General features: G+C 46.2%; 1 protein-coding gene across 6 annotated transcripts; it reads right to left on the bottom strand.

The window, feature by feature from the left end:
• Positions 1 to 26,309, bottom strand: MANBAL (mannosidase beta like). Of its 6 annotated transcripts, none has more exons than XM_060124076.1 (4): positions 26,257 to 26,295; positions 22,729 to 22,814; positions 16,016 to 16,224; positions 1 to 952 (listed from the first exon to the last, which is right to left on the bottom strand). In XM_060124076.1, exons 3-4 carry the CDS (start codon positions 16,163 to 16,165, stop codon positions 845 to 847), a joined length of 258 nt encoding a protein of 85 aa, XP_059980059.1. In that variant the 5' UTR covers positions 16,166 to 16,224; positions 22,729 to 22,814; positions 26,257 to 26,295; the 3' UTR covers positions 1 to 844. The 6 variants fall into 6 exon arrangements, with proteins under 6 accessions (XP_059980059.1, XP_059980061.1, XP_059980058.1 ...); XM_060124078.1 differs by having other exon boundaries at positions 16,016 to 16,221; positions 26,193 to 26,274; XM_060124075.1 differs by having other exon boundaries at positions 26,193 to 26,274.

The raw sequence follows: 26,309 nt of genomic DNA on the forward strand, positions 1-26,309 counted from the left end.
TCAGCGTGTGGGGCCGTTTATTAACGTTTACTTCCCCAAATGACTTTTCCTCACCGGTCAGGGCCTGAAAGAACTGGGGGTGTGGGAGGGGGCACAGACAGAAGCCAAAAGGTGCACGTTGAATGTGCTATGATGGGCTGAAAAGAGGGGGGTCTGAGATTGACAAGCCCTCCCCCATTTCAGATGCTCAGGAAGTCTGGGCCCAAGAAAACACGCTCATTCAGCCAAATCCCTTCCATGCGCTGGAGGAGGATGGGGCATCACCCTGGCTGGGTCTTCCACTGGCTCTCACTCCAGGCATCTTTCAGGCCTGGCTGTTGTACTAGTGGGACCCCTAGCACTGCAGTGGCTTTGGCGCCTTGACCTAAACAAACAGGGGAGGCCTGGCCCAGCTCCATCTGCACAAGCAGAGACAAAGGTGACTGATTAGCAGATCTGATCTGCGGGGCACAGATAATGGGAGATGGGCGGGGCTTGTCAGCATCGAAAATGCAGTGTAAATCTACAACGTGGGTGACTAAAGGCAGGACACGAGGATTCAGTAGGAAAATGCAACTCTGTGAGCTGACCCAATTTCTGAAGAGACTTCCAAGACAGTCTCTGCTCACAGAGTGTTTTAGTCCCCTTGGCCCTAAACCATCATGGAAGCAGAAGAAAGAGGAAGTGGTGGTCTGCCCACCGGGCCCTGGGAACTATCGTGACTGTCCAGATCTCTGTGGTCAGAGGGCGTCCCAGCCACCTCAGACCCTGAGCCCGGGATAAAGTGAGGGAACAGAACGTTGAGCCCCGGGAGGGCTGCCCCCAAGGCCCTTGCCCGCCCACCGGGCTCCACAGGCCGCCTCTTCTACCGCTTCTTCTTGGCCTCCTTCTTGGGTCTCTTGTTTGCAGAAGGAGCAGTGGCCTTGGGCTTCCTCGTCACCTCCGCACTTCGGGGCTCAGATGGTTCTGCCTCCTGTGTGGTGACAGAAAGGAGAGTCCTGCTTAGACAAATCAAGCCTGACACCAGCAAAATGAGATCATGTCTGAGGGGACTTTGCAAACGGAAGCGTGCCGCAGAGACACAAGGGATGGAAACCGTCACTGCCAGGCCCCAGGATCCACATGTTTTGGGACTGTCCCCGGGGAGCAGGTGAAGGATAAGGGAGGAGGCCCGAGGGGAGGAGGCAGCCTTTGGAGTCTCACAGTCCTGGGGGAATCGAGGCTCCCCCAGTTCCAGTCAAGTGACCTCGTGGGCAACGCCCTTCCCCTTTCTAAGTCTTGGCTTACCCACCTGTGATATGGAAACAGTGGTGCACAACTTGGAGGGCTGATGTGAGGAGGCAAAAATGCATGGAAAGCCCCCAGTAAGTGCAAATGCACCCTGCGGCTGGCGGGCCATGGTGGGCAGGGACTGGGCAGAATGCGGGCGGGGAGCCGGCTCTGGGCAGACCTACTGTGGCTTGCTCTCCTGCTGGCCCTGCTACTCTCCTCCGCCCATTCTAGCACAGATGCTGGGGCAGGGAAGGGTGGAAAGCGCGGCCGGGCGGCCACCACACAGAGTTCTGCGGCGCCTGGCAGAGGTGCCCTGTGGGAAAGGGGAGAGGGCAGCCTCAGGGCAGAACTCCAGACCCTCCCTACATCTGGGACAGCCCTGGTTTTTATCTGTCATGTACATTGTGATTTGTTCCCTGTAAGATTTGGTTTAAACAAAGGTTCTGCTGCTGAAAAAAGGTTCAAAACCACAGAGCCAGCCCTGGCCTTCACTGAGCTGATAAAGAAAGTGGACTCTGGGGAAGGGACTCGGCCTGTCACAGCCTCACAGGCTCATGTCACAGGAGACTCTGGAGTGGCCTCAGTCCCGTCGGGTGTCCCCTCCTCCCTGGGTGATAAATCACACTGTGCCACGGCCAGGCAGGATGTTAACAGAGTCCCATCGAGCCCAGAGAGCACGAACCACAGTCCACAGGCCTCGTCCGGCCCACAGGCAGACTTCACTTGGCCTGCAGTGTTTATTTTTAAGAATTTGAGCCAACTGGGAGATTTCCCATTCGATCTGGAGTCCTTGCTTTCCTTGAAAACTTTAAACATCCAGTGACACTGGCCCTGAACCCCCTCATGGAAGAAACGGGCTGAGCAGTGGCTGCCCCTTTATTCAGGTGCCCTGGCCCCCACCCCCGCTGTCCCCAGCACTAATAGTAAGGAAATGTTTTCGGTACTTGTGTTCTTTTATTAAAAATGGGAAAACAAATAGCACACTAAGAATACGAGGAGGGAGCACGCTGTTTCTAGAAAAGTATTTCTTCGTGTTTAATTGGCCAGCTCCGAGCTGCCAGCTTGCCTTACTCTCTGTCCTTCCCTGCTCACCGTCAGCCCCTGGCCCCAGCCTCGAGTCTCCGTCAGACAGAAGAGGCAGGACCATGGCTGTGGCGGGGCGGTCCCTACCTAAGGCCCAGTCCAAAGGTCTGTCAGCTCCCTCTTATCGGCCATCATTGTCTGCTCTCCACCTTGCCTGCCTACCAGCTGAGACACCAGGTGTAAAGGCCCAGCCCAGTCCCAGGCACCCATGGGGGATCTTCCCAAGATAACCAGGGGACCGGCCCCTCCCCTGGCCAGGTCTCTGATTGCACTCTGGACTTCCCCAGCCTGTCCCCTTGTGCTGATACTGTTTTTGTAACTTGGCAAAAAAAAAAAAAAGAAAGAAAAGTAAAAAGTTAGCCCATTAGAAAAACAAACAGACAAAACAAAACCTCAGAGGAGCCAGTGTGTCAAGTGCACAGGCTGATGGCTGCAGAGCCCAGCAGGAAGGCTACTGTTTAAGGCAAACCCCACAGGGCACAATGCCTTTGCAGACTTTGGGAGCTGGAAACCATCCCCAGAGCAGTACCTGTGCAGCCAGTGGAAACCAGTCAGTCCCTGCATGCCCTGGGCAAACAGCGCCTGATTAGACAAAGCGTTTATGCACAGGGAACTTGCTGAGGCCCACCAGGATCTCCAGGGATGGAGTACCCCTCTGAGCTCAAGCTGGGCGCCCTCCTCTGGTTTCAGTGGGGCCAGTTCAGAATCCAGAGATGAGGACGCGCAGCTGTGTCCCCAGTGCTTCCCTTACTTCCCTTACGCCACAGACCTTCTCTCATTCCCCTCATCCTTTCTGTCACCTCCCAGACCTCTCTCCTGACCCAGCTGTCTGTTAGATGACTGGAAGTGGCACCTCCCAGGCACCTACAACTCAACTGTCCCAGACAGAGCATGGCCCCATCTCCATCTGGCCTGGCCCTCCTCCCCACCCATGGTCATAGCAACCAGGGTCAGGGCAACCCCACCCTCCCCCTCCTCCCCTCCGTCCAATCAGTCACCAAGTCCTGCTGATTAGACCTCCTCCACCTTGACCTGGCCACTCTCTTGAGCATCAAAGGCCCTACTTCAGTTCCCCCACTGCCAACCAGCCTCCCTGCTCTCTCTATGCCATGCCTTGTGCACCTGCCAAAAGAATTTTTCTAAAATGCAGATCCCCCCACCTTACACCTTCCAGTGGCTTCCATCACCCACAGTCTCATGTCCTGCTTCTGGGATGGCAGCTTAAGGAGACCACCTCTCCAGCCTCCCCTGAGCTCTCCTCCACCCCTCACACTGGGCCAGGCCCCAGGGCTTCTGCTGCTCACCCCTAAACAAGAGGAGCACCCTCCTTTCCTTGGCCACCCAGTAAACCTTTCCCCATGGTTTGGCCCAGCCCAAGGGCTGCTACTCACTGTCTAGCCTTCCTCCTCTGCTCCTCTTCCTCCAGCAGGTGCATCCCCTCCTCCACCCCTACGCCCCAGGCACCCAGGAACCTTACAATGCCACTCATTTAGCACTAAGCTACATGTGCTCATGATGGTCTCCCCTACTAGTCCTTGGACAGCTTCAATTGTTCCTGAATGAATGAATGAAATGAAAGAAAACACAAGATCTCCCATAAGCATGGGAACGTCACTGCTGTTCATCATCATGAAGATGTAACACTTTAGACTAAGCCTCACTTTTCCCATAGGTAGAGAGGACACAAGCAGATTTCGAACCCAATATTCATATCCTAAAGCATGGCTAGATATAGCCACCAATAAGAATACTAATAATAACAGCCACAACAGCTGCTAGTATTATTTACAACATGCCAGGCCCTGTGTTCTGAGGCCTGGATATATCTTATTTTTGCCTCACAAAGGGCCATAACGAGCCCCATTTGACAGATGAAAGAAGAGACACTCAGAGAGGTTATGTGACCTGCCTAAGGTCTCAGCTGGCGAGCGGCAGGGCCAGGATGAACCTAAGCTCTCAGTGGCTGTATGGTATAGCCTCTCCCGGGTTTCCTAGGGACCTCGGCGCTGATGGCAACCAAGAATTAGAGTTAACTGTGACATCTACTTTCTCCCTAGTTAGCAGCGCCTAGAAGCACAGGTGACTGTGGAATGACAATAACAGTTTGTTCCGGATCCTGCCGATGGGTCATTCAGAACCCCCTTGCTTGTGGCAGGAGTCAGGGAAGTGGGTTAGCACTCCTCGAGTCAGGCTTTGCTCCTACAGTTGAGAGCAGCTCTCTGTGGGCGCGTGGACAGAGTACAGTCACTGAGTCATCTGAGCACATTATCTGTCTCCTCCTCAACCCAGACCTCCTCCTCTCTCCCCCAGCTCAGTTTCTGGCATCGTCACCCACCCAGTTACCCAAGCTAGACACCGCCGAGCCATCTCTGAGTTCTCGCCATTCCCTGTGTGCCTCCACATCCGATCTGTCCCCGTGGCCGGTCCACTCTGCTTTCCATGCGGCTCTCAACTCTGCCCGGTCCCCCTCTGGACACACACTACTGAGCCGGTTCAGAGCCCCCAGTCTCCTGCCTCCCCCTCCCAAGGTTTTCCTCACCACCCACCACACTGCTTTCAGAGCCTATTCTTCTAAGACGACCGTCCTGACCAGTCTGTTCTCTCCTTTAAACATGTTGCTGGTTCCCTCTTGGTGTAAGACAGATTCCAAGAGCCTCCAGGTGTCCCTATTTGTATAAATCAGATTCCAAGAACCCCCGAGTGGCCTCGAGAGCCATTCCACTGCAGCCTTGGCCCTGTCCCCGGGCATGCCCTCTCATGCAGCCCACCCTGTCACTTCTGGGCTACTGGCCAGCCAGTATCTCCCAGATGCTCTGTTCTCTTTCATGCTCTGCACAGGTGCTCAGCACCTGTCACCAATCTATCTGTGCCCAGTGCATGCAGCCTCTGTGCCGGGCAGTGCAGGGTGATGAAGAAAAGGATGCACACTACATGATCTGCACCACGTGGGTGCTTCACAAACATCAGCTGCTCAGCCTCCCATCACCCTGATAAGCCCATCTCCGTGAGCCCCATTTTACAGGGAAGGAAACTGAGGCTCACCAAGACATCCCAACTAACCCAGTGGGGCACATCCGCCTTCCCCCCAAGGGACAGGGAAGCAAAGGCAGCGGTTACACACGTGATTCGGATGCTGAGGTCCTAGCCACACAGAGGTGTAGCTCCTAATTCTTAGCTGGTAAGAATGACTCAATAAATGGCTGACTTAATTTCTCTTCAAATGCACGCTGCTGGTACAAGCCAGGCAGACGGCAGACCCTGAACACTACGGCCCCACCTTTCAGTCGCGCTTCCTCTGAAGCAAATTTTCAGTTCCCTCAGCAATCTCACTTTGGGGAGTAAAAGAAACCACCCCCCACTCCCCAGCCCACCAGGTGGTTCCTGGGTCTGCGGAGGTGCTCTCTGTGACACAGGCCTCATCAATAATGAAGCAGCTCCACAGCCACTTACAAGGCCAGAAAATTGCTGCTATTCATCAGATTCAAATAATCGAATATGTGCCACAATGCATCAAATCTCCTCCAGCAGGGAAAGCGCACAGAATTTTATGATTTCCACTATACAGCTCAGTGTGTATTTAGTCCAATAAATCAGGACAAAATGTCATTCTACACAGACTGAAACTCTTCTTTCCTCTAAAATGGTCCAGGGAAAGAAGACCACTGTGCTATGCTCAGGTAGCCTCACGCACCTTGCCTCACTTGATCCTCAAGAATGGCGTGGGCTGGGCATGAACGCCCTCCTATTCCAGCTTGGGACAGGGGCTCAGGGAGGGGAAGGCGCCCAGTGCTGAAGCTCTGGCTCGTCCTGCTGCACGCTCTTGCCCAAGGCCCTGGGCAGGGTGGGGGCTGGGGGACCTTGCGGGGCTGGGACTAGCACTGGCCTTGAGAGGAGGACAGGACTAGCTGAAACCAAGCAGGGGAGGCCATCCATGTGGGTTCCACAAGGCGAACGGAGACAGAGTCCAGGATGCGCTTGGCAGGCGAGGAGAACTGTGATTAGAGAGAACAGCCCGGGGAGCTCATTCCAGACACGATTCAGCACTACCGCAGGCCCTGCCCACCGGCTGGTCTGCGGCTCCATGTGTATTCCTCAGTCTCTCCCATGAGCCGGTACACATCTCGAGACCATGTTTAGACCTTTGCCCTGCCCACCGCACAGCAGTCTCTCAAGAACTGCTTGTTAAGCAAAAAAACACCCTGCCGCCCAATGCAACTGCAAGCGCCTCCCAAGCTTAAAAAAAAAAAACAGGGCAGAACTGAAAAGTTGGTTCTGCGAGACTGTCTCCTGAGGTGTTGAGAATGGGTGTACACCTGCCCAAGTTAATTATTTACTACGGCAGCCTTCGCTGGCAATCGGGGATCTAGTTTAAAATCAAGACCCCCTGAACATCTAGGTCACTGCCCCGCTGCCCCCGGGAAGGCTCCATCCCTTTCAGGGCTCCAAACACTGCAGGGCTTTCTGGTTGGCAGTGAAGTCTATGTGGGCATCACATAGAAAGCCACCACTCCTGCCATCAATTCTGGTGAGCTCTCCTCTGCCGGATCACAGTGCTGGGCATCAGCTGTCTTTGTCTGCCCAGCACCCACTCTCCATCGGGGCCATGCCCTGTCCCATGTGGTTCTGGGGGACTCTGAGTCACTGTGACCACAGGAGTGGCCAGTTTAATGTGGTCTGGCCAGAAATGGACCCAATGCCCCTTCCCACCTATGGGGCAAAGTACAGACATGTGGCCAAGCCAGAGCCAAGCAGAGGCTTTCCATGAGATCTGGAAAGTGAGCATAGGCAGAGAAATGGCTTCTCTTGCTTGTAAATCATGAGCGATACGGACACAGACTGGGGCTGCTGTATCCTCCTGACACGTGGCAAGGGCCTCAGAATGAACCCAACACTCCTAGAGAGCCAGAAGATGGAGAGACCGAGCCCTGAAGACCTCGCGACCTTCTGAACCCAGGTGTGCCTTGAAATTCCCAGTTCTAAGAGCCAAAACAGTCTCTTTCTAAGGAAACTGATGGAACCCAGTTTCTGAGCTTTCAACAGAAGAGACTGAGGCAATCACGCAAAGACGGCAGGGTGGAAGTGAAGGTTCCTGCCCAGGGGCTGGCATCTGGCTGGGCAGATGTGACATAAACATATGAAGACATGAGAATAGTCAGCATTTAAACTACTAGGAACGACTAATTGCCCGATGAACTAATACTACCTGCTACGTGAGTCACTGCACTAAAAGTCAACACCCGCTTGCTTAGCGTTGACTGGATCAACATTCTGGGCAGAAAAAGATACAAAAGAGGCTTGGGAGGAAGCTCAGGCAGGCTGTGGGGAAGGGGTAGAAGGGCTCCCGACCTTTACTTCCTCACTACCTACTCTTTCACTCCTGGAATTTGGCTCCCACCTCATTAAAATTGCTGCTTTCCACTTTGAGAAAAGCAATAGACTATCCTCCCAGAAAATATGCCTAAGCATGAAAACATCACATTTTTGCACACAACTGCAGGGAGCTCACAGACTTCTGCAGTCTTTATCTAGGGATGCCCTAGGGATGCCCTAGGGATCTGGGAACTCCCTAGTAAGAATTTAGTTCTCCTGAAACCAAACTTTGAAGAAGAGCAGCCTGAATACAGCATCATTGTCACATTGAGCAGCCTTTCCTCCATCACTCAGCCGTTGTTGCCCAATCTCTGTGCCCTCCTTGAACCACTTGGGGGTTTTCAGGGAGACCACAGTCTCCTAGCCCTCTGCCCACTAGTCTGCCCACCTCCAAGAGAGCTAAAGGAATGGAGACCCCCAGCTTTGTCTGCACAGCACTCCTGTTCCTTTGGGAAATGACCTTCCCCTCCACCCCTAGAGGTCACACCACAGGATGCTCCCCTCCCTCACACTGGCCAGAGCAGTCCCAAGCTGGGTCAGCTACAGTTCCTTCTCTAGGGAATTTGGAACGGGGACCAAGCAGAAAGGCAGCCTCCAGATGCTGCAGCTGAAAGATGTAATAAACTTTGGGAGCTGTTAGTGGCCATGTTTCATCTTACCCCAGGGACAGTGAGCAGAGGAAGCAGGGCAAGAGAAGTGAGAGACAGGAGATGAACAGAAGGGGAGGCAGAGGGGATGCAGACAGTGAGTGATGGGGCCCCTGGTGCCCACTCCTTCCAGAGGCCCAGTTGCATCCCTGCTCTGGGAGAGCACCCGCATCTTTTCAGTACCTCTACACTGCACAGAAACTACCTCAAGGTTGGCCATGCCCCAAGTTCAGGCCTTCCCTGAATCTTCATTTCCCTTGAAAAGCTTAGCAACTCATTCTTAGGGTTTCAAGAAATAATACTATGTTGGTTAAAATAATTCCCAGGTCTCCCTCCCCAAATTCTCACTGGCTCTTTCTTTCCCATTTGGATGTCATGCTATTATTACAAACTTAACACACGTAGAACTGAACACCTCCTGTCCTCCCCAAATTGGTTTGTGCTTCAGGGAAACGGTCTAAGGACCAGAACAGTGGCTACATAGCAGAATCACCTGGGCACTTTAAGAAAACACTGATCCAAGGCTTCAGAGAACAACTGAATCAGAATCTCTATAGGTACAGCCCAGGCCTTTGAAAATTCCCCAGGTGGGTGCAGCCAGATAGAGAAACATGCACCAGCCCAAGGACAGGCAATTCACGCTACCACTCCCCAGTCCCTTGCTCAAGGCAGACATCAATGAATAATTTGTTTACTCTGGAGCCTAGAAGCAGCCCCAGAATCCTTTCCACCATGGCCACCATACAAACAATCAGACTGGGCATGAGAGATGAAACACAGCTGCATCCTGGAATAGACAGAAACAGTACAAGGATCTACCTTCTTATATTTTAGAACCCAGCCTACAGGAAAATGCTTGGATTAAGTGTGACCCAGGCCTCAATCAGGCCCAAACAAATGTTTTTCTCGGGTTTTAGTTTAATGAGGCGTCAATGAGAAAACGTTCTCATTTGGCTTAGGATTCTAGGGACTTTGGTTTTAATTTTATGAATTAGTTCTTGCTCCTACTATGGAAAAGAAAGGGGGTGGGGTGGGAAGCATTTCTATGTGTTCCTTTTTTTCCTCCCTGATTACCCCCAAAAGAGCTTTCAAATAATCTGCTAAGTATTGAAATACTGAAGTCATAAACTAGTTGCAAAAAATCAGCTCACTAGAACAACAGGAAAGACATTCTTTTGCTTTTCAAAGCCTTTCCCATCATCTGGAGCCAAAAATATTATCTTCTGACCCAAAAAGCCACTAATAAACCTTGCTTCTATAGGCTAAGCAAGAGGGGTGATTTTGCCCTAAGTGAAGTGACAGAGAGCAAGATTGTTCTCTGGGTCCACCTCCTCCCACCTCCTTGCCACCTTCCACTTTCAGGGACCTCCCTCCTGCCCTAAGGCTGCCTAGAGTCCCCACAGCTGTCCCCCTCTGCCAGAAGAGCTCCCCAGCCCCAAGTTAAAATCCCTTTCTTTTTCCCTCCCCATCCAAATTCCAAATCCCAGCTTGCTACTAAGTACAACCTCTAAGCACAGTCTTAGCACTCACCCTCTCTTTGTAAGATTGTTTATACACACAGAATACTGTTTTTCCTTTCCATTTATTTAATAGTTCGGGGAGTAAGAAAAGGGGGCATGCAGAGGAAAGCTGGCAGTAGAATCCCTGAATAATTGAGGACCATTTGCTGGCATGGTGCATCAATAAAAAGTTAAATTAATGGTACTATATTTTTTGTTACTGATCCATTGAAAAACTAGCAAACAAAAACAGAAACAAAAACAAAAAAATGTAATACAGTAACCTTCAGTTACAAAGACAATTCACTTGTGTGAGCCTTACTCCTCTAAACTTCAAGATAAATGAAAATGAGATAGTCTGTACCACACTTATATTTTAAAAGATGAGGTTGTTGATACCAAAACCAGACAAAGATATCACAAATAAAGAAAATTACAGGCCTATATCACTGATGAATATAGATGCAAAAATCCTCAACAAAATATTAGCAAACCGAATCCAACAATACATTAAAAGCATCATACACCACGATCAAGTGGGATTTATCCCAGGGATGCAAGGATTTTTCAATATCTGTAAATCAATCAATGTGATAACCCATATTAACAAATTGAAGGAGAAAAACCATATGATCATCTCAATAGATGCAGAGAAAGCTTTTGACAAAATTCAACATCCATATATGACAAAAAACTCTCCAGAAAGTGGGCACAGAGGGAACATAACTCAACCTCATAAAGGCCATATATGACAAACCCACAGCTAATGTCATACTCAATGGTGAAAAGCTGAAAGCATTTCCTCTAAGATCAGGAACAAGACAAGGATGCCCACTCTCGCCACTTTTGTACAACAGTATTCCAACAGTATTGGAAGTCCTAGCCACAGCAATCAGACTAGAAAAAGAAATCAAAGGAATCCACATTGGAAAAGAAGTAAAACTGTCACTGTTTGCAGATGACATGATACTATAGATAGAAAAATCCTAAAGACACCACCAGAAAACTGCTAGAGCTCATCAATGAATCTGATAAAGTTGCAGATACAAAATTAATACACAGAAATCTGTTGTATTTCTATACACTAACAATGAACTATCAGAAAGAGAAATTAAGGATTGTTATCCCATTTCCCATCACATCAAAAAGAATAAAGTATCTAAGAATAAACCTACCTAAGGAGGTAAAAGACCTGTACTTGGAAAACTATAAGACACTGATAAAAGAGATGGAAGATGACTGAAACTGATGGAAAGATATCCCATGCTCTTGGATTGGAAGAATTAATATTGTTAAAATGATCATATTACCCAAGGCAATCTACAGAATCAATGAAATCAAACTACCAAGGGCATTTTTCACAGAACTAGAACAAATAATTTTAAAACTTGCATGGCAACACAAAAGACCCCAAATAGCCAAAATAATCTTGAGAAAAAAGAACAGAGCTGGAGGAATCACACTCCCTGACTTCAGACTATACGACAAAATTGCAGTAATCAAAACCGCAATGAGGGGCTTCCCTGGTGGCGCAGTGGTTGAGAGTCCGCCTGCCGATGCAGGGGATACGGGTTTGTGCCCTGGTCCGGGAAGATCACACATGCCGCAGAGCGGCTGGGCCCGTGAGCCATGGCCGCTGAGCCTGCGTGTCCGGAGCCTGTGCTCCGCAACGGGAGAGGCCAAAAACAGTGAGAGGCCCGCGTACCGCAAAAAAAAAAAAAAAAAACTGCAATGAGATATCACCTCACACCTGTCAGAATGGCTATCATCAAAAAGAACACACACACAAAGAAGAAAAAAAAAAGGACACAAATGACAAATGTTGGCAAGGATATGGACAAACGGGAACACTTGTACACTCTTTATGGAAATGTGAATTGGCCACTGTGGAAAACAATATGGAGGTTTTCTCAAGAAAATGAAAACAGAACTACCATACAACCCAGCAATGCCACTCCTGGGTATATATCCAAAAAAAAACCAACCAAAAAAACATTAATTTGAAAAGATACATGCACCCCAGTATTCAAAGTAATATTATTTACAATTGCCAACATATGGAAGCAACCTAACTGTCCATCAATAGATGAATGGATAACGATGTGGTATATAAAATATATATGATGGAATACTACTCAGCCATGAGAAAGAATGAAATTTTGCCATTCACAACAACATGCACAGACCTGGAGGGTATTTCGCTAAATGAAATACGTCAGACAGAGAAAGACAAATACTATATGATATCACTTATATATGGAATCTAAAAAATAAAACAAACTAGTGAATATAACAGAAAAGAAGCAGACCCACAGATATGGAGAACAAACTAGCAGTTACCAGTAGGAAGAGGGAAGAAGGGAGGGGCAAGTTAGGGGTAGCGGATTAAGAAGTACAAACTATTATGTATAAAATAAATAAGCTACAAGGATATATTGTACAACACAGGGAATATAGCCAATATTTTATAATAACTATAAATGGAGTATAACCTCTAAACACTGTGAATCACTATGTTGTACCCTTGTAACTTATATAATATTGTACATCAACTATATTTCAATAAAAAAGTAATAATAAAAAAATTATAAAAGATGAGGTTGTTGTCCAAAATTAACCTCTAAATGTCTAAACGGCAGGGTTGGCTGGGGGGGGAGGGGGGGAAGCATACTGTGGAGCCCTTTGTCAACCCCCTGCCTTGAAAGACCTTGACCTAAGATGTCACTAAAATCCTCAGAGATCAGTAAAGGGCACCTCTTTTTCTGAAAGTTTGATAAATGGACCTGGGCCTCTATGGCTAGCCTCAAAGGGTTAAGAATACAACAGGAGGTGAGCTGTGGCTCTCCGTAAGGCCACACACCTCTGACTACATCTCTGCCTGTAAAACAAGAACATTCACCACCTCCCTCCCTCGGGACTCTTGGCAGGCTTCATCAGTGGCCAATGACGATAAAAATGTTTGTTATTTATAATGCCCAGCAGCACGCTGCATCTGTGAGGACAGAGCCACAGGGCACAAGGATTACGTCTTTAGAGTGTGATACAACTGTGGGCAGAAAAACTCCAATCACGACCTCCTTCTCAAAACCCCAAAATAAGAAATGCAGATGAACAGAACAATCCAGAGCCCACGTACCTATCTATGTTCACCAAGGTTTTCCCCACCTTTGCTGGCTGTTCCTCCCTGCTGGTTCCCTGAATGCTGGAGCTCCTCAAGGCTCTCCCCATCTTATTCCGCATTCCCTTTTAAGAGACCTCATCCTCTCTCATGGCTTTAATTACAGCTTATTGACTCTCAAATGTTGATCAACACTCAGCACAGACCCTCCTCCTGATACAGACCGGCAGATGCAACTACCTACTTGACAGAATCACCTGGACATCTTAAAGGCACCTGTTTAAAACTGAACCCAGCATGCTCCTTCCCCATCCCCACCCCAAGCTTGCCCCTTTGCCAGGGTTCCTCCCAGTTACACCAGCAGGATCTCTGGGCCATAGTCATCTCCAAGATAGGTATCTTTAGAATATACTGTATATCGTTAAGTAAAAAAAGAAACATGTAAAACTGTGTTTAGTAGGATGCTACCTTTTGTGCATCAAAGGGAGAAAATAAATGAATAAATAAATATCAGGCACACATATCCATTTGCATACTTCTTCAAAAAGAAACAAAGGAAGGGGCTTCCCTGGTGGCGCAGTGGTTGGGAGTCTGCCTGCCAATGCAGGGGACACGGGTTCGAGCCCTGGTCTGGGAGGATCCCACATGCCGCGGAGCAACTGGCCCCATGAGCCACAATTACTGAGCCTGCGCATCTGGAGCCTGTGCTCCTCAACAAGAGAGGCTGCAATAGTGAGAGGCCCGCCCACCATTATAAGGAGTGGCCCCCACTTGCCTCAACTAGAGAAAGCCCTCACACAGAAACGAAGACCCAACACAGCCATAAATAAATAAATAAATAAATAAATAAATAAAAAAGAAACAAAGGAGGGATAAATCAAAATAAAAATGGTTGCCTATCAAGGGAGAAAGGGAAAAGGGTGGAAGATACTGAGATTAAAGGAAACCTCTGTGACTCTATCCTGTTATGTAGTTTTAACTTTGGGAAATGTTGTATATAAAAGTTTTATATAATTTTTAAATTAAATCAAAAAGAAAAACCTCTAAAAATTAAAAACAAATTGAGGCAAATTAATGTATGTGATGGTGGGAGTATACTTATGTCAAGAAAAGACTCTACTAAACATAGTACCCTGAATTATGGGACATATTTTGGGGCCCAAAAAGAACCACAAAGAAATCATAAATTTCACTCTGAGTCTTATTGTTAGTAGAGAAAAAAACACATAATTATTTGAAAACTATAATAAGTATGCTGTAGATGTGCAGAATAGAGTTTACATTAAAAAAAAAGAAAGAAAGAAAGAAAAGAAAACGGCTATCCGTAGAAAAGCCAGCTTGCAAGGGTGGTCTTTGGCTGGCATCTGGGAAACTGGATTTTGGGTGGTTCCCACAATTCCCAGAACTGATAAGAATGGTTCACTATGGGACTTCCCCGGCAGTCCAGTGGTTAAGACTTCCCCTTCCAATGCAGGGGGTGTGGGTTCGATCCCTGGTCAGGGAGCTAAGATCCCACATGCCTTGTGGCCAAAAAACCAAAACATAAAACAGAAGCAAAACTGTAACAAATTCAATAAAGACTTTAAAAATGGTCCACATCAAAAAAAAAAAATCTAAAAAAAAAGAATGGCTCACTATGCCTAACCTGTTTGTGGAAACAATATGGTTTATGCTAAATCCTGCTTTCTTGCTGGAAGTCTTGAGTTTTGGTTTGTGCTAGGCAGAGGGTGCTTATGTGACCTGTCCCCAATAAAACCCTAGGCAATGAGTCTCTAATGGGTTTCCTTGGTAGACAATATTTCATACAACTTGATGGGGTTCCCACTGAAAATCAAAGCTTTATTGGTCAAGATTGGAGGTTGCTAGAGCCCAAACTCACTATTCTGAACACTAATAAAGGGAAAGAACCAAGCATTTATCCTGCCTTTTACTACGAACAGCATTTCAGAGTAACCATATAGGGATGAGGAAAAGGTCTTCTTCATTGAAGAATTCCAGCTAATAAAGGCCAAAGGAAATAATGGATCTAAGCAACGATCAGTGGATGCTAAAACCATTTAGGTGAAAGAGTTATAAAATGAAGATTTTATAACAGAGGGATCAGCTATTATCACCTGAACCCAGATATCTTAGAATCTCTGTGTGACAACCAGACACCAAGTGCTGATTGATGACATGGAATAAGAAGTACACAGCACTAGCTATGAGGTGCTCTCACTAAATAACTTGATCTGAATCGAATCAAGCCTCTAAACTGAATTTCTTGTTGACAGGAGATATGCGGAAAAAGGGAACATGTCAAATGACACCACAGAGAAGCAATCAGCCAAATCCTGGATGTGGATGTGGCACACGACAATGACCTGCTTTCTCCAGCAAACCAAGGTCGTGAGAAAATTGGGAGTGGGGTGGTGGAAGGAGGGTACAGAGCTACAGAATACAGAGACCTATAGAACAAGAGTCAAAACAAGAAGAAAGCCAATCTGATCGTGTCATCTGGAGCCTGTGCTCCTTAAAACCCCTGGGGACCCGCCACTCCTCTGGCTGTTCTCATCGTGTCCTTTCTGTGCTCTGGCCACAGTCACCTGCATTCAGTTCCTAGACCATTCCTTCATTCCTCGGGTCCTTACACATGCAGTTCCCTCTCCTTGGGGGAGGGCGGACAACCCAGCCCCTGCCCCAGTGTAAGATTAGGTCCTCCCCCCTTGTTATACACCCTCACAGTACTCTGTACTTCTCAGGGAAACATGTGTATTTGTTTCATATCTGCCCTTCTCCCAAAGACTAGAAGTTCCTTGAGGGCACACACCACATCTTTCAGCAGAGTCTGACACACAGTAAGTATGTGCTAAATAAAAATCTGCTTAACGCACATGTGAACAAATAAGGTATGAACCATATGGCCCAATGCTACCAGGTGGGAATTTAGGGACACTCTAAAATCAATAAAAGCCCGCATAATCCCTGCTAGCCTTCATTGCTGTGATATCTATTTTCAGTACCTAGAACCCAGTCTGAGGAGCGGAGGCTCACAGGGAAGGACTCACCGCCTCGTGGGACTTGGGAATGGGTACAATGATGGCCAGTACACAGATGAGCTGGAAGATGGCCCCCAGGAAGAGTCCATATCGCAGCAGGTTCTCCAGGAATGTGGGTTCAGGCACCTCGGGAGGGGAGAAGTCCAGGTCGGAGGCCATGGCCCCAGCTGCCTGCTGCCTGAGGTCCCCTCCGATTCACCACTCTCCAGAGCCAACTTCTAAATGCAAAGAGTTAATGTCATGTTTCTACAACTGACGTTTAAATGGTTTCACTTCCACCAACACACCCACATACATGCAAGAATATATAAAGCAACTGCGATGAAATGTTAACATGGAGAGTCATTGGACCATTCTTTCAACTTTTTTGTATGTTTGAAATTTTTCCAAAAATGAAGTTACAGGAGATAAATAAATAAATGCAAACATTTCAACAAAAATCTCAAATCAACATACATTTGCTGAAGGCCTGCTCTGTTTCAGGTTTTATTTATTTGTTCATTTATACATCCAGTCATTCATTCAACAAATACTTATTGAACACCAAGCACTGAAGAGTAAAACAGACAAATCCCTGCTCTCTCGGGGCAGAGGCGGACAAAGAACACATCCAGATAGGACATGCCATCTAGTGATAACTGTTTTGAAAAAAGCTTCAGAAGGGCATCATTTTACTTTGTATAGGGTGACAGGAAGGGCCTCTCTGAAGAAGAGACAGGAATGAAGTGACAGAGATAGGAAGTATGAGACTGAGCCAGTGGAGAATCTCAGGGAAGCATATTCCAGGCAGAGAGAAAAGCAAGTGTAGAGGCCTCAGGGCAGGGATATGAGTCCAAAATGGTCAGAGGGGCGTACAGGAGGGAGAGTAGAAGGTGAAATCAGAAGGAGTGGCGACTGACCTTGTAGGACCCTAACACTCCTGATTTGATTGAGCAAAATGTAAAGCCACAGAAGGGTTTTGGGCAAAAAAGTGACATAATCTGATTTACACTTTTTTTTTTGGCCACACCACATGGCTTGTGGGATCTTAGTTCCCCGACCAGGGACTGAACCCGGGCCCCTGGCAGTGGAAGCAGAGTCCTAACCACTGGACCACCAGGGAATTCCCTGATTTACATTTTAAACGGGGTGGGGGGGTACAGAGTGGACATAGGGAGACCAGTGAGGGAGCTACTACCAGTAACCCAAATAAGAGATGCTCGGGACATGGACGACAGGGGCAGTGGTAGCAGGTCCGGTCTCAACCCACCTGTCTAGTCTCTCACTTCACCAGAGTCTCCCACTCCTAATACCCTGGTCGAGCTGAAAGACCTGCCTGTAATTCTCCAAGAGCACTGAGCTCTTTCAAATCCTGGGCCTCTACCCAAGTGGCACACTCTGCCAAGAATGCCCTTTCCCATTACGACTGCTTGGCGAAGCCCCTACTCTACCTCCAAGGCTGAGCTCGTGCCCCCGCTCCCCAGCATGTCTTTCTTACTGCCCTCCTCCTACCCTGGTAGGACTGAACTGCTCCCCCTCTACCACAGCACCCACGAGTGGCTTCCTTTGGCCCAGCCCAATGAGAAAGGGGAAAACTTACTTGGGAACCAGGCCCACCTGACTCCAAAGCCCTTTGTGTTTTCAGAGATCTGTGCCACAAGGCAACTTTCCACTAAATCTGAGCTGTCCAGTATGGTGGCCCTGAGCCCCATGTGGCTATGGAGAGTTGAAACACAGCTAGTCCAAACTGAGATGGCTGCTCAGTTAGGTCCACACTCAATTTTGAAGGTAGTATAAACATAAGAATGTATCAATAGGGCTTCCCTGGTGGCACAGTGGTTAAGAAGCCGCCTGACAATGCAAGGGAACGGATTCGAGCCCAGGACCAGGAAGATCCCACATGCCATGGAGCAACTAAGCCCGTGTGCCACAACTACTGAGCCTGCACTCTAGAGCCGCATGCCACAACTACTGAAGCCCACACGCCTAGAGCCCATGCTCTGCAAAAAGAGAAGCCACCGCAATGAGAAGCCTGTGCAGTGCAATGAAGAGTAGCCCCTGCTTGCCGCAAATACAGAAAGCCCGTGCATGGCAACAAAGACCCAATGCAGCCAAAAATAAATAAAAATAAAAATAAATTAATTTTTTAAAAAAGAACATATCAATAAAATATCTCATTAACAGTGTTTTATACTAACTGCATGTTGAAATAATATACTGGGTTAAATAAATTATTAATTTCATCTGATGCTGAAAAAGAACTAAGCTGGACGATTCATTTTCTGATTTCAAAACTTAGTATAAAGCTACAATAATCAAAACAGTGTGATACTGGCATAAGGATCTAGGCCAATGGAACGGAATGAAGAGCCCAGAAGTAAATCCCCACATATATAGTCAACTGATTTCTGAACAAGGGTGCCAAGACCATCCAATGGGGAAGGATAGTCTTGTCAAGAAATAGTGCTGGGAAAATTGGATATCCACATGCAAAAGAATGAACTGAACCCTTATCTTACACCGTATACAAAAATTAACTCAAAATGGATCAAAGAACTAAAGAGCTAAAACTATTAAACTTATAGAAGAAAATATAGGAGAAGTCTTCACGACATTGAATTTGGCAATGACTTCTTAGATGTGACACCAAACCACAGGCAACAAAAGAAAAAATAAATTGGACTTCGTCAGAATTAAAAACTTTTGTGCATCAAAGGGCACTATCAAGAGAGTGAAAAGACATACTGGAAAACAGTTTGGCAATTTCTAAAAAAGTTAAACGTAGAATTACCATATGATCCAGCAATTCCACCCCTAGGTATATACCCAACAGAACTGAAAGCATGGACTCATATACTTGTACACCAATGTTCACAGCTACACTATTCACAATAGCCAGAAGATGGAAACAACCAAGAGTCTATCAACAGATGAATGGATAAACAAAATGTGGTATAGACAAAGGACAAAGGACATTCAGCTACTAAAATGAATGAAATTCTGATACATGCTATATGGATGAACCTTGAAAACATGCTAAATGAAATAAGCCTGACAGAAAAGGACAAGTATTGTATGATCCCACTCATTAGGTACCTAGAATTGGTAAATTCGTAGAGACAGAAACTAGAATATAGGTTACAGGGGATGGAGGAGGGGCAATAGGGAGTCATTGTTTAATGAGTACAGAGTTTCAGTCTGGAATAATGAAAAAGTTCTGGAAACAGTGGTGATGGTTACACACACTGTACACTTAAAAATGGTTAAAATGGTAAATTTTATGTTATGGATATTTTACCACGCACACACACAAATTGTACCTGTTTCTTTTTACTTTCTAAATGTGGCTACTAGAAAGTTTTAAATTACACACACGGCCTGCGTTTTATTCCTATGGATGGCTCTGGGTTAAGAGACTATCCTAAAACCTTCCTTCACTTTGGCTCTGCGGCTTCACTGCTTTGCAACATTTTCCCAACATGACAGAGGAGTGACTAAAGGATGACAGAAACAACCTTCCAAGTGAACAGACTGGGGTTTGTGCAAATGCGCATTTGTCTACCTTTCAACCTAGTCACTTAGGAAGGTGATGTGCCCGAGCTGACAAGGTGGCCACTGTTTCCCACCACTTCTGTCTCCTTTGTGAATGGCTTTCAAAGCCTGAGGCTCACTTTCCACCCCCCCCCCCCCAAAATCCTCAGAGCTGGCAGATCTTCATCCTCCCAGGAAGGATGTGATTTCTGGAAGGAACCCAACAGCATCTGGATCCAAGTGTGGTGAATCAGGTGGAGCCTCAAGCCCAGGAATACCATTTTTGGTCAAATACAAGGTTATGACGCTCAGACCCTAGGCAGATTGTTTGCGGTGGCTCAGAAACTGGCCCTGAAGTGAATTCCAAGGCTGTTGCAAGAACAGCTTTACTGGAGGAAACGTACAGCCCAGACAGGACACTATATCCTTACACCATGTGAATAGCAAGGTATAAAAGAGTTCTCTCATTTCTTCACAGTTGCACCTCATAAATACATACTTTTTTAAAATGCCCTTGGCCCTAAACTTTACATTTAAGGCTGTAACAAGCCGAGTGGGCTTATCAATACTTAGATTTATTAGTGTTACTCACAGCAACATTGTTAAGAATATTTGTAGTACAATAAAAACATGGGGCCAACAGTGGGGGGGGGCACAAACCCTGCTTCTATCAGAAATTAGCTACACTTTGGGCCAATCTCTTGACCTCCTACAGACTTGATGTTCTCAGGAGCCAAACAACAACAATAATATCTATTCAAAGCTATAATGCATTTAGGCTTTTTTTTTTAATGGCAATTAGGCAATATAACAAGAGCCATAAAAGTGATTATATCCTTTGACTGAATAACTCACTTCCTAGAATCTACAGTAAGGAAACAATTCAAAAGAAGAAAAAGGCTTCAGGTACAAAAAAAGTTCATGGCAGTGCTATTCATAATACTGAAAAGCAGGAAGGAACTAAAGTGTCCAACAATAAAGAAGCCGTTAACCCAATTATGATACATCACGGGATATTCCCTGTTGGCTAAAATGGCAAGTACATATGTGGTGTATCAGGTCAGCAGAAAAATCTTTGCAAAATTATATTAAATGAAAAAAGAAAATAATTACATAAACACTGACTTGCAGCCATGTATAAACTATGATCTCACTGGCTAAAGATCAGAAGAGGCCATAAGAAAATGTAAATAGTTGCTGTTAAAGTGAAGGGCTCATAAGTTTTAATATCATTGAAAAAACTGAATACAATCTAAAAGAAAAATCCATGCCTATCTACTCCTCTCACAAGGCTTTTATAGGGTCTAATGAAATGCTGCCCAAGAGAACTTTCTGCAATGATGGAAATGTTCTCCAATATGGTAGCCACCAGCCCCATGTGGCTATTAAGCACTTAAATGAGGCTTAAGGAACTGAATTTTTCATTTTCATTTTACTTTATTTATAAATAGTTGCATGTGGCTAGAAGACTCCCACATTGGACAGCACAGGTACAACCAGAAGTTGGTTGTAATAAAGTTCTGGAAAACATAAAATGCTCTATACATCTTGTGTCTGCTTTAGAACTCCTGTCTAATTTTCTCTGTACCCCTATGCTTTACTTCCCAGTCTGCCTGCCAGGATTTCTGGGTTTTCCTTTCCTGAATACTGAAGTCACAAGAGTCCTACTCATCCTTCAGCTCCCAACAAGGAGGCTCTTATCCCTCAGACTCCTTGACAGGCTTTGCTCCTCCCACCCCACCCCCGACACTGTCACAGCAGTAGCGGTAAGCAAATCATTTGCCAGATGTGCACGGCACTTTACAGTCAGCATCTCATTCATTTCACAACCACTCTGGGAGGTGGGTATTACTAATGAGGATGAGGAAACCGAGGCTTGGGAGAGGTTACATGGCCTACCCTGGGATTACTTGGCTGAGAAGTGGCAAAGTTAGGATTCAAACTGGCTGGTGGGTACGACTGAAACTTAGCTGGTGGTCAATGGTTTTCAAACTGCAGGCTGTGGCCAATTTGTGAGCCATGGAAACCATTAAGAGGGCTGCAGCTGACATTTTTTCCTCTTTAATTTTATTAACCAGTACTTTAATTAATTAAGTAAATGACAATAGAAAATATCATATCAGTAAGGGTGAGTATTGTGTCTTGAAGCTTTTTTTTTTTTAACTAGTTATATCCATCTACATCCAAGCAAGGATGTTCTGGGTCAAAATTCAAAATGTATTTCTTATTGTTTGAGAAATACTACACAGTCTAATGTTTTTACTTGCTCCACTATAAGCTCCTGGACAGCAGGGACCCAGGGTCCATCTTGAGTTTCTTCCAGGGCCTGACTCAGATATTTGGTAACTGATGAAACCTATGGTTGTTTCCCACCTTTAAAGTAAGAGCAGATGCCCCAACCAACAGCCTCATTTAACAAGGAGGAGGGGGAGCAGAGAGGCACGCTGCTTGCTTAGGCTCTACCAGTGAGTCAGGGCAACGCTGAACATCCCGCTAGGTCTCTAACCCTGTGATGCTCCAGACTTGCTTAAGAGCAAAGGTTTTTACACATGGGGGGAAAGTCATACCCTCACCAGAATTTCATAAAAAGTACAGAGCCATTTATTCTCAAACATGGCACATAATTTCATAAGGTTATCAGACCCCTTGAGGCTCATCTGTGAATGCCAGATACCAGTGGTCTGAAGCATTCATTCACTGGACACATATTTACTGAGCATCATTCTAGGTCCTGCCATGGAGTTTTCATCCAATCGGAGGCACTCAAACACACACATATAGATATGTAATGGCAGCAGTATTATCAGAAATATAAATAGGGAGATAAGGGGTGCTATTTTATATGAGGCAGTCAGGGAAAGGCCTCTCTGAGAAGGTGTCATTTCAGCAGAGGCAAGAAAAAAGTGAAAGAACAAGTCAATTCAATTCCTGTTAGGTACCCCAAGGTGAAGAAACAGCAAAGGATAAGGTCCTGAGGCAGGAATGAACTTTATGACCAAGGAGAAGAGAGTAGAGTGAGCAGCTGTGTAGGATCAGTAGAACTCTGGGTCAAAGGGGAGCCACTGGAGGGTTCTTAGCAAAGAAATGACACGATCTGACTCATTTTTAAATGGTCCCTGTGGCTCCTGTGTTGAGAACAGAATGTAGAGGGGCAAGAGTGGAAATAGGGAAACCAGTTAAGAGGCTACTATATAATAGTCAAAAAGACACACTTGCACCAGGTAGCAGTAGAGGCGGTAAATTCTCAGGTTGTAGATATATTTTGAAGAGAGGGCCAACAAGATTTCTGAGATGAAATCTGAAAGAGAGAAATTAAAAATAAGACCTGAAGGTGAAACTATTCTGTATGATACTGTAATGGTGAATACAAGACATTAAGCATTTGTCAAAACCCATAGAACTGGACTTCCCTGGGGTCCAGTGGTTAAGAATCTGCCTTCCAATGCAGGGGACGCGGGTTCGATCCCTGGTCGGGGAACTAAGATCCCACATGTCGCAGGGCAACTAAGCCTGCGCCCCACAACTAGAGAAGCCTGCGCCCTGCAACTAGAGAAGCCTGTACACCACAACGAACAGCCTGTGTGCTGCAACTAAGACCCAGCAAACTTTACAGCACAAAGAGTAAACTTTAATGTACATGAATTAAAAAAAAATCATTTAGGTATCCAGGATGGAATGCAGAATGTGACATTCTGAATCTAAATGTATTAGAAATGGATGAAGCGATTTCACTGAAGGGGTAGGGGGAATCAGGTGCTGACCTCAGTAACTTTGGAAATGGATGGAGTTTGTAAGACTAAAGGCAAAAGGAACTGTATATGTCACTGTACTCTAGTTAATAAAGTTGTTTCCCACATGGGATATAGGTTACCAATTCTAAAACAACTATACATGTACACTGGAATTGAACAATTAAGTAAATGGATGGTAGATGGTGGGAGCTAGGTTTGTTACAGTTGGAGTAGAAGGTTACAGTTAAGACAGAGGAGGCTAGAATGATCCATGTGAAATGGAAGAGTGTTGCAGACATCAGTATAAACTCATATTTAGATTAATATAGATACAGAAGGCTACATATTTATATATATAAATGTGTGTGTGTGTGTGTATATATATATATATATATATATGTAGAGAGGGAGAGGAGAAGAAGAGGGAGATTAGTCTACACACATACATCTCTTGCTCTTTTGCTGACAGAGCCCAGAAACAGGGCATACCAGTAGCAATGAGCACACCTAGCACCCAGATCTTGGTGTCTGATACCATTCTCCAATAAAAGGAACCAGGGCTCCTGGGAGAAATGGTTAACTCTAGGACTGAAGCAGGAAATACACAAGATAAACCTGTAACAGAAAGTAAGAAAGTGTTCAAAAAAACCCAAAACACATTGATCAGGGTATGTCAAAGGGATATAGAAGCCACTTCAAAGAGCTCCCAATCGCCAAAGCCAGAACAATTTGGACAACAAAATAAATTAAGTAGTGCTGGATTATAACCCAAAGTATGAAAAGAAATATCCAAGACTATACTGATATAAATGATTTAATAAATACACAAATTTCCCATGGAGAATTTCAAACAATTTATGTAGATAATCTGTCTTAAAGTATGACGTATAATTCCACACTCCTTAAGCATGGGCTGTGCATAATGACTTCCTTCCAAGAGTACAATATGGAAAAGTGGGGGAAGGGGAGTAACTTTACAGTGGAAGAACTTGACTATCTCAAGCTAGTGATCTGGGTTAACATCAACTGTGGTAACTTATATTGAAAGTATATACCCTTGATGTGATATGATGAGAATGGCACTTTACCTCTGTGGTCTTCCTCCCCCAAACCTATAACTCCAATCTCATCATAAGAAAAACACCAAACAAATCCCAGCTGAGGGTCATTTTACAAGGTATCTGACCAGTAATACTCAAAACTGTCAAGTTTATCTAAACGAGATAAGTCTGAGGAACTATCACAGTCCTAGAAGCCCAAGGAGACACGACTAAATGTAATGTGGGATCCTGGAACAGACAAAGGACATTAGGAGAAAACTGAGCAAATCTGAAGAGCCCATTGACTTTAGTTAATAATAATTTACTGATATCAGTTCATTAATTGTGACAAAAGTATTATACTAATGTAAAATGTTAATAATAGGGAAAACTGTGTGGGAGATATATGGGAACTCACTGCAGCATCTTCACAATAATTTTGTAAATCTAAAATTGTTCTCGGGACTTCCCTGGTGGCACAGAGGTTAAGAATCCGCCTGCCATCGCAGGGAACATGGGTTCGAGCCCTGGTCCGGGAAGATCCCACATGCCGCGGAGCAACTAAGCCCGCGGGCCTAGAGCCCGTGCTCCACAACAAGAGAAGCCACCGCAATGAGATGCCCGCGCACCACAAAGAAGAGTAGCCCCCACTCGCCGCAACTAGAGAAAGCCCACACGTACCCTCAACACAGCCCCCCCAAAAATAAAAATAAATAAATAATAAATAAATAAAATAGCTCTCAAATAAAAAGTTTATTAGAAAAAACAGTCACTATTTCAAAATAAATAAATAACCCCTGAGACATGTATAGCTGTCCAGACTTAGCAAATAGAAACTAAGTCTTCTCTTAGATTTAAAAAAACAGATTCCAAGGATGTTGGTAGGGGATCACTGGCTTCTAATGAAGTGATTCAAAAATTCTGTCCTGGGGCTTCCCTGGTGGCGCAGTGGTTGAGAGTCCGCCTGCCGATGCAGGGGACACGGGTTCGTGCCCCAGTCCAGGAAGATCCCACATGCCGCGGAGCGGCTGGGCCCGTGAGCCATGGCCGCTGAGCCTGTGCGTCCGGAGCCTGTGCTCCGCAACAGGAGAGGCCACAATAGTAAGAGGCCCGCGTACCACCAAAAAAAAAAAAAAGTTCTGTCCTGAGAATTCAAAGGAAACAGACTGGGGTACAGAAAATCAGTGTCAGGAATTAGTGCCTTACAGCCATGGGCTGTATACCCAGACCCGCCCCATTACAACAAATTCCCCAAAACTGCTCAAAACTGGGTTAGAATTTTGTCCTATGAAAAGATAAGCCATCTCCTAGAGCAGTCAAAACTGGCAGCCAGTAGGCTGAAGCTGGTGGGCAGATGTCCTACAAAATGTAATTATTAAATCCGAATTTGTTGCCACCACTTAAAAAGTGAGGTTTCACATACTCATTTCCCACTTCCCTTAAAAAGAAATAAATCAGCGAACACGCACTGTGCATTTACTAAGCGCCTTGCATTCACCAACTCATTTAATCCTCAGATTAACCCTATGCGCCCATTTTACAGAGGAGGAAACTGAGTACCAGAGAGGCAACCAGAGCTCGCCCACGGTTACATAGCAATAGGGGTACACTCAGGGGTCAAACCCCAGCCAGACTGACTCCAAGACTCTGGCTCCTCCTAAAGCTCCGTCAGTGGGAAGAAAAGCCAAGTCACAACTGTGAGGAGCACCGGGTTCTGGCCCTGCTCAGAACTAAAGCACTGAGGGACAGCAAGACAGGCTCTCCGCCCCCCTGGGACTCAAACTCCCCTCCCAAGTAACTTCCGAAAGAGCGACCCAGGAAGTTATTTTCGCCGCGCACGGAGTGGCCCCCGGGCCGGCAGAACAGCGCCGCCTGCGGCGCCCGAACTTAAGCCCCTCTCCGTACCTCAGCATCTGCGACTCTACCCCGCCCTGAAGCCCGGGACCCGCCACGGCGTCACCGCACTCACCTCCAGCGCCGCCGCACCGCGCCCCCGGAAGTGGTTCCTTGCAACCTCGGTCC

Source organism: Lagenorhynchus albirostris, chromosome 15 (genome assembly GCF_949774975.1).
Source record: "Lagenorhynchus albirostris chromosome 15, mLagAlb1.1, whole genome shotgun sequence".
Classification (NCBI taxonomy): domain Eukaryota; kingdom Metazoa; phylum Chordata; class Mammalia; order Artiodactyla; family Delphinidae; genus Lagenorhynchus; species Lagenorhynchus albirostris.